General features: G+C 38.3%; 1 protein-coding gene across 1 annotated transcript in view; it reads left to right on the forward strand.

Annotated features, from left to right (window-relative positions):
- slc13a5b (solute carrier family 13 member 5b) overlaps positions 1 to 14953 on the forward strand; it is a 48963-nt gene that overhangs the window by 3568 nt on the left and 30442 nt on the right. Inside the window, exon 2 of the mRNA XM_061878130.1 lies at positions 6089 to 6217. Within this exon, the coding sequence (XP_061734114.1) occupies positions 6089 to 6217 (129 nt within the window). The remainder of the gene's footprint in view (positions 1 to 6088; positions 6218 to 14953) is intronic.

Below are 14953 nucleotides of genomic sequence, written 5' to 3' on the forward strand. Positions count from 1 at the left end.
TGTGACCCCTATAAGATGCCATGTGGCCCCTGTGTGCTCCTATAATATGCCATGTGGCCCCTGTGTGCTCCTATACGATGCCATGTGGCCCCTGTGTGCTCCTGTAAGATGCCATTTGGCCCCTTTGTGCTCATATAAGATGTGATGTGGCCCCTGTGTGCTCCTATAAGATGCAATGTGGACCCTGTGTGCTCACATAAGATGCCATGTGGCCCCTGTGTGCTCCTATAAGATGCCATGTGACCCCTATAAGATGCCATGTGGCCCCTGTGTGCTCCTATAATATGCAATGTGGCCCCTGTGTGCTCCTATAAGATGCCATGTGGCCCCTGTGTGCTCCTATAATATGCCATTTGGCCCCTTTGTGCTTATATAAGATGCGATGTGACCCCTGAGTGCACATATAAGATGTGATGTGGCCCCTGTGTGCTCCTATAAGTTGCAATGTGGACCCTGTGTGCTCATATAAGATGCCATGTGGCCCCTGTGTGCTCATATAAGATGCGATGTGGCCCCTGTGTCTTCCTATAAGATGCCATGTGGCCCCTGTGTGATCTTATAAGATACCACGTGGCCCCTGTGTGCTCCTATAAGATGCGATGTGGCCCCTGTGTGCTCATAAAAGATGTCATGTGGCCCCTGTGTGCTCCTATAAGATGCCATGTGGCCCCTGTTTGCCCCTTTAAGATGTGATGTGGCCCCTGTGTGCTTCTATAAAATGCGAAGTGGCCCCTGTAAGATGCCATGTAAGATGCGATGAGGCCCCTGTGTGCTCCTATAAGATGCGACGTGGCCCCAGTGTGGCAACACACACACACACACACACACACACACACACACACACACACACACACACACACACACACACACACACACACACACACACACACACACACACACACACACACACACACACACACACACACACACACACACACACACACGCGTGCTGCACATGTGCTGATAAGACTAGAGTCGCTCTGTACAAAGTGTGCGGTGTGCAGAGATGGTCTTTGATTAGTGATGTGTGTTGTACATGAAGATGTCAACACAAGCGTGTCCTGATATCTGAAGAAGGAAGAAGCAGCCTTTGGACCGTCATAACTTATGTAAGGACTATTGATGCAGAGAAGCTGTCAATAAGTAGATCCTTCACATTTTGGCAACCAAATTTTTATTACTGTATATCTTCTCAAGGGCCCATTTAATACCAGGACAATAAAAGTTGGACACATTAGAGGAGTCAATGTCCAACTGAACACGAGTCAGCCCACAGCCATAATTACATGGAAGTAAACATGAATTCCAACAAGGGTTGCACAGTATACCACTACTAGTATAGTATGGTGTTACTAATGAATCAAAAACGGTACTAAACGCTGTTTGAAAAAGTACCGTTTCCCCATTTATTATTACTATTTGTTTTTTAATGCAATGATGGCGCGTCATCGTCATGTAGTGACGTGGTTTTAAGATGCAATGTGGCCCCTGTGTGCTCCTATAATATGCCATGTGGCCCCTGTGTGCTCCTATAAGATGCCATGTGGCCCCTGTGTGCTCCTATAATATGCCATGTGGCCCCTGTGTGCTACTATAAGATGCCATGTGGCCCCTGTGTGCTCCTATAAGATGCCATGTGGCCCCTGTGTGCTCTTATAAGATGCGATGTGGACCCTGTGTGCGCCTATACGATGCCATGTGGCCCCTGTGTGCTCATATAAGATGCCATGTGGCCCCTGTGTGCTCCTATAGGATGCCATGTGGCCCCTGTGTGCTCCTATAAGATGCGATGTGGACCCTGTGTGCTCCTATAAGATGCCATGTGGCCCCTGTGTGCTCCTATAAGATGCCATGTGGCCCCTGTGTGTTCCTATAAGATGCAATGTGGCCCCTGTGTGCTCCTATAAGATGTGATGTGGCCCCTGTGTGCTCCTATAAGATGCAATGTGGCCCCTGTGTGTTCCTATAAGATGTGATGTGGGCCCTGTTTGCTTATATAAGATGTGATGTGGCCCCTGTGTGCTCCTATAAGATGCCATGTGGCCCCTGTGTGCTCCTATAATATGTGATGTGGCCCCTGTGTTCTCATATAAGATGCGATTTGGCCCCCGTGTGCTCATATAAGATGTGATGTGGCCCCTGTGTGCTCCTATAAGATGCAATGTGGCCCCTGTGTGCTCATATAAGATGCCATGTGGCCCCTGTGTGCTCCTATAAGATGCCATGTGGCCCCTGTGTGCTCCTATAAGATGCCATGTGGCCCCTGTGTGCTCCTATAAGATGCCATGTGGCCCCTGTGTGCTCCTATAAGATGCCACGTGGCCCCTGTGTGCTCCTATAAGATGCCATGTGGCCCCTGTGTGCTCCTATAAGATGCCATTTGGCCCCTGTGTGTTCTTATAAGATGCAATGTGGCCCCTGTGTGCTCCTATAAGATGCTATGTGGCCCCTATAAGATGCCATGTGGCCTCTGTGTGCTCATATAAGATGTGATGTGGCCCCTGTGAGCTCCTATAAGATGCCATTTGGCCCCTGTGTGCTCCTATAAGATGCCATGTGGCCCCTGTGTGCTCCTATAAGATGCCATGTGGCCCCTTTGTGCTTATATAAGATGCAATGTGGCCCCTGTCTGCTCCTATAATATGTGATGTGGCCCCTGTGTGCTCATATAAGATGCAATTTGGCCCCTGTGTGCTCATATAAGATGTGATGTGACCCCTGTGTGTTCCTATAAGATGCCATGTGGCCCCTGTGTGCTCCTATAAGATGCCATGTGGCCCCTGTGTGCTCCTATAAGATGCAATGTGGCCCCTGTGTGCTCCTATAAGATGCCATGTGGCCCCTGTGTGCTCATATAAGATGCCATGTGACCCCTGTGTGCTCATATAAGATGCCATGTGGCCCCTGTGTGCTCCTATAAGATGCCATGTGGCCCCTGTGTGCTCCTATAAGATGCCATGTGGCCCCTATGTGCTCCTATAAGATGCAATGTGGCCCCTGTGTGCTCCTATAAGATGCCATGTGGCCCCTGTGTGCTCATATAAGATGCCATGTGGCCCCTGTGTGCTCCTATAAGCTGCCATGTGGCCCCTGTGTGCTCCTATAAGATGCGACGTGGCACCTGTGTGCTCCTATAAGATGCCATTTGGCCCCTGTGTGCTCCTAAAGGTGCGACGTGGCACCTGTGTGCTCCTATAAGATGTGATGTGGGCCCTGTTTGCTTATATAAGATGTGATGTGGCCCCTGTGTGCTCCTATAAGATGCCATGTGGCCCCTGTGTGCTCCTATAATATGTGATGTGGCCCCTGTGTTCTCATATAAGATGCGATTTGGCCCCCGTGTGCTCATATAAGATGTGATGTGGCCCCTGTGTGCTCCTATAAGATGCAATGTGGCCCCTGTGTGCTCATATAAGATGCCATGTGGCCCCTGTGTGCTCCTATAAGATGCCATGTGGCCCCTGTGTGCTCCTATAAGATGCCATGTGGCCCCTGTGTGCTCCTATAAGATGCCATGTGGCCCCTGTGTGCTCCTATAAGATGCCACGTGGCCCCTGTGTGCTCCTATAAGATGCCATGTGGCCCCTGTGTGCTCCTATAAGATGCCATTTGGCCCCTGTGTGTTCTTATAAGATGCAATGTGGCCCCTGTGTGCTCCTATAAGATGCTATGTGGCCCCTATAAGATGCCATGTGGCCTCTGTGTGCTCATATAAGATGTGATGTGGCCCCTGTGAGCTCCTATAAGATGCCATTTGGCCCCTGTGTGCTCCTATAAGATGCCATGTGGCCCCTGTGTGCTCCTATAAGATGCCATGTGGCCCCTTTGTGCTTATATAAGATGCAATGTGGCCCCTGTCTGCTCCTATAATATGTGATGTGGCCCCTGTGTGCTCATATAAGATGCAATTTGGCCCCTGTGTGCTCATATAAGATGTGATGTGACCCCTGTGTGTTCCTATAAGATGCCATGTGGCCCCTGTGTGCTCCTATAAGATGCCATGTGGCCCCTGTGTGCTCCTATAAGATGCAATGTGGCCCCTGTGTGCTCCTATAAGATGCCATGTGGCCCCTGTGTGCTCATATAAGATGCCATGTGACCCCTGTGTGCTCATATAAGATGCCATGTGGCCCCTGTGTGCTCCTATAAGATGCCATGTGGCCCCTGTGTGCTCCTATAAGATGCCATGTGGCCCCTATGTGCTCCTATAAGATGCAATGTGGCCCCTGTGTGCTCCTATAAGATGCCATGTGGCCCCTGTGTGCTCATATAAGATGCCATGTGACCCCTGTGTGTTCCTATAAGATGCCATGTGGCCCCTGTGTGCTCCTATAAGATGCCATGTGGCCCCTGTGTGCTCCTATAAGATGCCATGTGGCCCCTGTGTGCTCCTATAAGATGCCATGTGGCCCCTGTGTGCTCCTATAAGATGCCATGTGGCCCCTGTGTGCTCCTATAAGAGGCCATTTGGCCCCTGTGTGTTCCTATAAGCTGCCATGTGGCCCCTGTGTGCTCCTAAAGGTGCGACGTGGCACCTGTGTGCTCCTATAAGATGCCATGTGGCCCCTGTGTGCTCCTATAAGATGCCATTTGGCCCCTTTGTGCTTATATAAGATGCGATGTGGCCCCTGAGTGCTCATATAAGATGTGATGTGGCCCCTGTGTGCTCCTATAAGATGCCATGTGGCCCCTGTGTGCTCCTATAAGATGCAATGTGGACCCTGTGTGCTCATATAAGATGTGATGTGGCCCCTGTGTGCTCCTATAAGATGCAATGTGGCCCCTGTGTGCTCCTATAAGATGCCATGTGGCCCCTGTGTGCTCCTATAAGATGCCATGTGGCCCCTGTGTGCTCCTATAAGAGGCCATTTGGCCCCTGTGTGTTCCTATAAGCTGCCATGTGGCCCCTGTGTGCTCCTATAAGATGCGACGTGGCACCTGTGTGCTCCTATAAGATGCCATTTGGCCCCTGTGTGCTCCTAAAGGTGCGACGTGGCACCTGTGTGCTCCTATAAGATGCCATGTGGCCCCTGTGTGCTCCTATAAGATGCCATTTGGCCCCTTTGTGCTTATATAAGATGCGATGTGGCCCCTGAGTGCTCATATAAGATGTGATGTGGCCCCTGTGTGCTCCTATAAGATGCCATGTGGCCCCTGTGTGCTCCTATAAGATGCCATGTGGCCCCTGTGTGCTCATATAAGATGTGATGTGGCCCCTGTGTGCTCCTATAAGATGCAATGTGGCCCCTGTGTGCTCCTATAAGATGCAATGTGGACCCTGTGTGCTCCTATAAGATGCCATGTGACCCCTATAAGATGCCATGTGGCCTCTGTGTGCTCATATAAGATGTGATGTGGCCCCTGTGTGCTCCTATAAGATGCCATGTGGCCCCTGTGTGCTCCTATAAGATGCCATGTGGCCCCTGTGTGCTCATATAAGATGCCATGTGGCCCCTGTGTGCTCATATAAGATGCCATGCGGCCCCTGTGTGCTCCTATAAGATGCCATGTGGCCCCTGTGTGCTCCTTTAAGATGCCATGTGGCCCCTGTGTGCTCCTATAAGATGCCATGTGGCCCCTGTGTGCTCCTATGAGATGCCATGTGGCCCCTGTGTGCTCCTATGAGATGCCATGTGGCCCCTGTGTGCTCCTATAAGATGCCATGTGGCCCCTTGTGTGCTCCTATAAGATGCCATGTGGCCCCTGTGTGCTCCTATGAGATGCCATGTGGCCCCTGTGTGCTCCTATGAGATGCCATGTGGCCTCTGTGTGCTCATATAAGATGCCATGTGGCCCCTGTGTGCTCCTATGAGATGCCATGTGGCCCCTGTGTGCTCATATGAGATGCCATGTGGCCCCTGTGCCGATACTTCTAAATCACTAATCCTGGCCTCCATGGCAACAAATAAAGTATGTTTTTTACAAGTAGCATTATCACTGGAGGGCGAGGAATAGCTAAACAGGCTTCATTACACAACGCAGGAGGATAAAATAACTCACCGCCGTCACAATGTAAACAAACGCTAATGGTGGATCTATACCTGACATCCACTGTAATGATACTGATACTGGTATTTTGTACATCCAGGAAGCACAATGTGCTTATGTCATCATCCTGATGGCGGTGTACTGGTGCACCGAGGTTCTGCCGCTGGCCATAACGGCGCTGCTTCCTGCATTCCTTTTCCCCTTGTTTGGCATCATGGACTCCCAAAGTGTGAGTAAACATATTCTATTACTATTACTAAATATTTAAAGGGGAACTGACATTTTGTTTTGAAAATTTTCCTATAATTTAAAATCCTTATATAAGACAAAGCATGGATATGATTTTCTTGTTTTAATGCACTCTAATTAGTAAATACATCTTACAATAAAGCCTATGGGAGTCGTTGTATTCCGCCCATAATACGCTTAAAATTTTTCATATTTAAATATGTAGGTAAATATGTTATTTAGTAACATTCGTAATAACATGTAATACATACATGATGTAAGTATATATGTAGTATCTAGTAACCTTCATAATAACATGTACAAACCCCGTTTCCATATGAGTTGGGAAATTGTGTTGGATGGGAAAAGAGAGTCCTTGTCAAAGAGGCCGTAATTCTTGACTCAAAGTTCCAACCGAGAAAAAACACGACGTGAGGATGGTTTTATCGTAAGGAGTCTGAGTCAGCACTTCTCTGAGGGCTTCAAACGAAATAGGGAGGCAGTTGTCATAGCACAGCCTTCTGGTAAAGAGAGACTTGTCATGGTGATGTGTCGTACTTCTACACTTTGTAACAGAGCTCACATGTAGTGTTGATTGATAAGTTCAAATACGTTGCATGGTTAATTAAATGTAGTGTTGCTTGATAAGGTCAAATATGTTGCATGGTTGATTAAATGTAGTGTTGATTGATAAGGTCAAATATGTTGCATGGTTAATTAAATGTAGTGTTGATTGATAAGGTCAAATATGTTGCATGGTTAATTAAATGTAGTGTTGATTGATAAGGTCAAATATGTTGCATGGTTAATTAAATGTAGTGTTGATTGACAAGGTCAAATATGTTGCATGGTTGATTAAATGTAGTGTTGATTGATAAGGTCAAATATGTTGCATGGTTAATTAAATGTAGTGTTGATTGATAAGGTCAAATACGTTGCATGGTTAATTAAATGTAGTGTTGATTGATAAGGTCAAATACGTTGCATGGTTAATTAAATGTAGTGTTGATTGATAAGGTCAAATATGTTGCATGGTTGATTAAATGTAGTGTTGATTGATAAGGTCAAATATGTTGCATGGTTAATTAAATGTAGTGTTGATTGATAAGGTCAAATATGTTGCATGGTTAATTAAATGTAGTGTTGCTTGATAAGGTCAAATATGTTGCATGGTTGATTAAATGTAGTGTTGATTGATAAGGTCAAATATGTTGCATGGTTAATTAAATGTAGTGTTGATTGATAAGGTCGAATATGTTGCATGGTTAATTAAATGTAGTGTTGATTGATAAGGTCAAATATGTTGCATGGTTAATTAAATGTAGTGTTGATTGATAAGGTCAAATATGTTGCATGGTTAATTAAATGTAGTGTTGATTGATAAGGTCAAATATGTTGCATGGTTAATTAAATGTAGTGTTGATTGATAAGGTCAAATATGTTGCATGGTTGATTAAATGTAGTGTTGATTGATAAGGTCAAATATGTTGCATGGTTAATTAAATGTAGTGTTGATTGATAAGGTCAAATATGTTGCATGGTTAATTAAATGTAGTGTTGATTGATAAGGTCAAATATGTTGCATGGTTAATTAAATGTAGTGTTGATTGACAAGGTCAAATATGTTGCAAGGTTGATTAAATGTAGTGTTGATTGATAAGGTCAAATATGTTGCATGGTTAATTAAATGTAGTGTTGATTGATAAGGTCAAATACGTTGCATGGTTAATTAAATGTAGTGTTGATTGATAAGGTCAAATACGTTGCATGGTTAATTAAATGTAGTGTTGATTGATAAGGTCAAATATGTTGCATGGTTGATTAAATGTAGTGTTGATTGATAAGGTCAAATATGTTGCATGGTTAATTAAATGAAGTGTTGATTGATAAGGTCAAATATGTTGCATGGTTAATTAAATGTAGTGTTGATTGATAAGGTCAAATATGTTGCATGGTTAATTAAATGTAGTTTTGATTGATAAGGTCAAATATGTTGCATGGTTAATTAAATGTAGTGCTGATTGATAAGGTCAAATATGTTGCATGGTTAATTAAATGTAGTGTTGATTGATAAGGTCAAATATGTTGCATGGTTAATTAAATGTAGTGTTGATTGATAAGGTCAAATACGTTGCATGGTTAATTAAATGTAGTGTTGATTGATAAGGTCAAATACGTTGCATGGTTAATTAAATGTAGTGTTGATTGATAAGGTCAAATATGTTGCATGGTTAATTAAATGTAGTGTTGATTGACAAGGTCAAATACGTTGCATGGTTAATTAAATGTAGTGTTGATTGATAAGGTCAAATATGTTGCTTAGTTAATTAAATGTAGTGTTGATTGATAAGGTCAAATAGGTTGCTTAGTTTATTAAATGTAGGGTTGATTGACAAGGTCAAATATGTTGCATGGTTAATTAAATGTAGTGTTGATTGATAAGGTCAAATATGTTGCTTAGTTAATTAAATGTAGTGTTGATTGATAAGGTAAAATATGTTGCTTGGTTAATTAAATGTAGTGTTGATTGACAAGGTCAAATACGTTGCATGGTTAATTAAATGTAGTGTTGATTGACAAGGTCAAATATGTTGCATGGTTAATTAAATGTAGTGTTGATTGATAAGGTCAAATATGTTGCTTAGTTAATTAAATGTAGTGTTGATTGATAAGGTCAAATATGTTGCTTAGTTAATTAAATGTAGTGTTGATTGATAAGGTCAAATATGTTGCATGGTTAATTAAATGTAGTGTTGATTGATAAGGTCAAATATGTTGCTTAGTTAATTAAATGTAGTGTTTATTGATAAGGTCAAATAGGTTGCTTAGTTAATTAAATGTAGTGTTGATTGACAAGGTCAAATATGTTGCATGGTTAATTAAATGTAGTGTTGATTGATAAGGTCAAATATGTTGCTTAGTTAATTAAATGTAGTGTTGATTGATAAGGTCAAATATGTTGCTTAGTTAATTAAATGTAGTGTTGATTGACAAAGTCAAATACGTTGCATGGTTAATTAAATGTAGTGTTGATTGACAAGGTCAAATATGTTGCATTGTTAATTAAATGTAGTGTTGATTGATAAGGTCAAGTATGTTGCTAAGTTAATTAAATGTAGTGTTGATTGATAAGGTCAAATACGTTGCATGGTTAATTAAATGTAGTGTTGATTGATAAGGTCAAATATGTTGCTTAGTTAATTAAATGTAGTGTTGATTGACAAGGTCAAATATGTTGCATGGTTAATTAAATGTAGTATTGATTGATAAGGTCAAATACGTTGCATGGTTAATTAAATGTAGTGTTGATTGATAAGGTCAAATACGTTGCATGGTTAATTAAATGTAGTGTTGATTGACAAGGTCAAATATGTTGCATGGTTAATTAAATGTAGTGTTGATTGACAAGGTCAAATATGTTGCTTAGTTAATTAAATGTAGTGTTGATTGATAGGGTCAAATATGTTGCATGGTTAATTAAATGTAGTGTTGATTGATAAGGTCAAATACGTTGCATGGTTAATTAAATGTAGTGTTGATTGACAAGGTCAAATATGTTGCATGGTTAATTAAATGTAGTGTTGATTGATAAGGTCAAATACGTTGCATGGTTAATTAAATGTAGTGTTGATTGATAAGGTCAAATACGTTGCATGGTTAATTAAATGTAGTGTTGATTGACAAGGTCAAATATGTTGCATGGTTAATTAAATGTAGTGTTGATTGACAAGGTCAAATATGTTGCTTAGTTAATTAAATGTAGTGTTGATTGATAGGGTCAAATATGTTGCATGGTTAATTAAATGTAGTGTTGATTGATAAGGTCAAATACATTGCATGGTTAATTAAATGTAGTGTTGATTGATAAGGTCAAATACGTTGCATGGTTAATTAAATGTAGTGTTGATTGATAAGGTCAAATATGTTGCATGGTTAATTAAATGTAGTGTTGATGGATAAGGTCAAATACGTTGCATGGTTAATTAAATGTAGTGTTGATTGATAAGGTCAAATACGTTGCATGGTTGATTAAATGTAGTGTTGATTGATAAGGTCAAATATGTTGCTTAGTTAATTAAATGTAGTGTTGATTGACAAGGTCAAATACATTGCATGGTTAATTGAATGTAGTGTTGATTGATAAGGTCAAATATGTTGCTTAGTTAATTAAATGTAGTGTTGATTGATAAGGTCAAATAGGTTGCTTAGTTAATTAAATGTAGTGTTGATTGACAAGGTCAGATATGTTGCAAGGTTAATTAAATGTAGTGTTGATTGATAAGGTCAAATATGTTGCTTAGTTAATTAAATGTAGTGTTGATTGATAAGGTCAAATATGTTGCTTAGTTAATTAAATGTAGTGTTGATTGACAAGGTCAAATACGTTGCATGGTTAATTAAATGTAGTGTTGATTGATAAGGTCAAATACGTTGCTTAGTTAATTAAATGTAGTGTTGATTGATAAGGTCAAATATGTTGCATGGTTAATTAAATGTAGTGTTGATTGATAAGGTCAAATATGTTGCATGGTTAATTAAATGTAGTGTTGATTGATAAGGTCAAATACGTTGCATGGTTAATTAAATGTAGTGTTGATTGATAAGGTCAAATACGTTGCATGGTTAATTAAATGTAGTGTTGATTGATAAGGTCAAATATGTTGCATGGTTAATTAAATGTAGTGTTGATTGACAAGGTCAAATACGTTGCATGGTTAATTAAATGTAGTGTTGATTGATAAGGTTAAATATGTTGCTTAGTTAATTAAATGTAGTGTTGATTGATAAGGTCAAATAGGTTGCTTAGTTTATTAAATGTAGTGTTGATTGACAAGGTCAAATATGTTGCATGGTTAATTAAATGTAGTGTTGATTGATAAGGTCAAATATGTTGCCTAGTTAATTAAATGTAGTGTTGATTGATAAGGTAAAACATGTTGCTTAGTTAATTAAATGTAGTGTTGATTGACAAGGTCAAATACGTTGCATGGTTAATTAAATGTAGTGTTGATTGACAAGGTCAAATATGTTGCATGGTTAATTAAATGTAGTGTTGATTGATAAGGTCAAATATGTTGCTTAGTTAATTAAATGTAGTGTTGATTGATAAGGTCAAATATGTTGCTTAGTTAATTAAATGTAGTGTTGATTGACAAGGTCAAATATGTTGCTTAGTTAATTAAATGTAGTGTTTATTGATAAGGTCAAATAGGTTGCTTAGTTAATTAAATGTAGTGTTGATTGACAAGGTCAAATATGTTGCATGGTTAATTAAATGTAGTGTTGATTGATAAGGTCAAATACGTTGCATGGTTAATTAAATGTAGTGTTGATTGATAAGGTCAAATACGTTGCATGGTTAATTAAATGTACTGTTGATTGATAAGGTCAAATACGTTGCATGGTTAATTAAATGTAGTGTTGATGGATAAGGTCTAATACGTTGCATGGTTAATTAAATGTAGTGTTGATTGACAAGGTCAAATATGTTGCAGGGTTAATTAAATGTAGTGTTGATTGATAAGGTCAAATACGTTGCATGGTTAATTAAATGTAGTGTTGATTGATAAGGTCAATTACGTTGCATGGTTAATTAAATGTAGTGTTGATTGACAAGGTCAAATATGTTGCATGGTTAATTAAATGTAGTGTTGATTGACAAGGTCAAATATGTTGCTTAGTTAATTAAATGTAGTGTTGATTGATAGGGTCAAATATGTTGCATGGTTAATTAAATGTAGTGTTGATTGATAAGGTCAAATACATTGCATGGTTAATTAAATGTAGTGTTGATTGATAAGGTCAAATACGTTGCATGGTTAATTAAATGTAGTGTTGATTGATAAGGTCAAATACGTTGCATGGTTAATTAAATGTAGTGTTGATTGATAAGGTCAAATATGTTGCATGGTTAATTAAATGTAGTGTTGATGGATAAGGTCAAATACGTTGCATGGTTAATTAAATGTAGTGTTGATTGATAAGGTCAAATACGTTGCATGGTTGATTAAATGTAGTGTTGATTGATAAGGTCAAATATGTTGCTTAGTTAATTAAATGTAGTGTTGATTGACAAGGTCAAATACATTGCATGGTTAATTGAATGTAGTGTTGATTGATAAGGTCAAATATGTTGCTTAGTTAATTAAATGTAGTGTTGATTGATAAGGTCAAATAGGTTGCTTAGTTAATTAAATGTAGTGTTGATTGACAAGGTCAGATATGTTGCAAGGTTAATTAAATGTAGTGTTGATTGATAAGGTCAAATATGTTGCTTAGTTAATTAAATGTAGTGTTGATTGATAAGGTCAAATATGTTGCTTAGTTAATTAAATGTAGTGTTGATTGACAAGGTCAAATACGTTGCATGGTTAATTAAATGTAGTGTTGATTGATAAGGTCAAATATGTTGCATGGTTAATTAAATGTAGTGTTGATTGATAAGGTCAAATATGTTGCATGGTTAATTAAATGTAGTGTTGATTGATAAGGTCAAATATGTTGCATGGTTAATTAAATGTAGTGTTGATTGATAAGGTCAAATATGTTGCATGGTTAATTAAATGTAGTGTTGATTGATAAGGTCAAATATGTTGCTTAGTTAATTAAATGTAGTGTTGATTGATAAGGTCAAATATGTTGCATGGTTAATTAAATGTAGTGTTGATTGATAAGGTCAAATATGTTGCATGGTTAATTAAATGTAGTGTTGATTGATAAGGTCAAATATGTTGCTTAGTTAATTAAATGTAGTGTTGATTGATAAGGTCAAATATGTTGCTTAGTTAATTAAATGTAGTGTTGATTGACAAAGTCAAATACGTTGCATGGTTAATTAAATGTAGTGTTGATTGATAAGGTCAAATATGTTGCATGGTTAATTAAATGTAGTGTTGATTGATAAGGTCAAATATGTTGCTTAGTTAATTAAATGTAGTGTTGATTGATAAGGTCAAATATGTTGCTTAGTTAATTAAATGTAGTGTTGATTGACAAAGTCAAATACGTTGCATGGTTAATTAAATGTAGTGTTGATTGACAAGGTCAAATATGTTGCATTGTTAATTAAATGTAGTGTTGATTGATAAGGTCAAATATGTTGCTAAGTTAATTAAATGTAGTGTTGATTGATAAGGTCAAATATGTTGCTTAGTTAATTAAATGTAGTGTTGATTGACAAGGTCAAATACGTTGCATGGTTAATTAAATGTAGTGTTGATTGATAAGGTCAAATATGTTGCTTAGTTAATTAAATGTAGTGTTGATTGACAAGGTCAAATATGTTGCATGGTTAATTAAATGTAGTGTTGATTGATAAGGTCAAATACGTTGCATGGTTAATTAAATGTAGTGTTGATTGATAAGGTCAAATACGTTGCATGGTTAATTAAATGTAGTGTTGATTGACAAGGTCAAATATGTTGCATGGTTAATTAAATGTAGTGTTGATTGACAAGGTCAAATATGTTGCTTAGTTAATTAAATGTAGTGTTGATTGATAGGGTCAAATATGTTGCATGGTTAATTAAATGTAGTGTTGATTGATAAGGTCAAATACGTTGCATGGTTAATTAAATGTAGTGTTGATTGATAAGGTCAAATACGTTGCATGGTTAATTAAATGTAGTGTTGATTGATAAGGTCAAATACGTTGCATAGTTAATTAAATGTAGTGTTGATTGATTAGGTCAAATATGTTGCATGGTTAATTAAATGTAGTGTTGATGGATAAGGTCAAATACGTTGCATGGTTAATTAAATGTAGTGTTGATTGACAAGGTCAAATATGTTGCATGGTTAATTAAATGTAGTGTTGATTGATAAGGTCAAATACGTTGCATGGTTAATTAAATGTAGTGTTGATTGATAAGGTCAAATACGTTGCATGGTTAATTAAATGTAGTGTTGATTGACAAGGTCAAATATGTTGCATGGTTAATTAAATGTAGTGTTGATTGACAAGGTCAAATATGTTGCTTAGTTAATTAAATGTAGTGTTGATTGATAGGGTCAAATATGTTGCATGGTTAATTAAATGTAGTGTTGATTGATAAGGTCAAATACATTGCATGGTTAATTAAATGTAGTGTTGATTGATAAGGTCAAATACGTTGCATGGTTAATTAAATGTAGTGTTGATTGATAAGGTCAAATACGTTGCATGGTTAATTAAATGTAGTGTTGATTGATAAGGTCAAATATGTTGCATGGTTAATTAAATGTAGTGTTGATGGATAAGGTCAAATACGTTGCATGGTTAATTAAATGTAGTGTTGATTGATAAGGTCAAATAAGTTGCATGGTTAATTAAATGTAGTGTTGATTGATAAGGTCAAATATGTTGCTTAGTTAATTAAATGTAGTGTTGATTGACAAGGTGAAATACATTGCATGGTTAATTGAATGTAGTGTTGATTGATAAGGTCAAATATGTTGCTTAGTTAATTAAATGTAGTGTTGATTGATAAGGTCAAATAGGTTGCTTAGTTAATTAAATGTAGTGTTGATTGACAAGGTCAGATATGTTGCAAGGTTAATTAAATGTAGTGTTGATTGATAAGGTCAAATATGTTGCTTGGTTAATTAAATGTAGTGTTGATTGATAAGGTCAAATATGTTGCTTAGTTAATTAAATGTAGTGTTGATTGACAAGGTCAAATACGTTGCATGGTTAATTAAATGTAGTGTTGATTGATAAGGTCAAATACGTTGCTTAGTTAATTAAATGTAGTGTTGA

This window comes from Nerophis ophidion, linkage group LG18 (genome assembly GCF_033978795.1).
Source record: "Nerophis ophidion isolate RoL-2023_Sa linkage group LG18, RoL_Noph_v1.0, whole genome shotgun sequence".
NCBI lineage: Eukaryota > Metazoa > Chordata > Actinopteri > Syngnathiformes > Syngnathidae > Nerophis > Nerophis ophidion.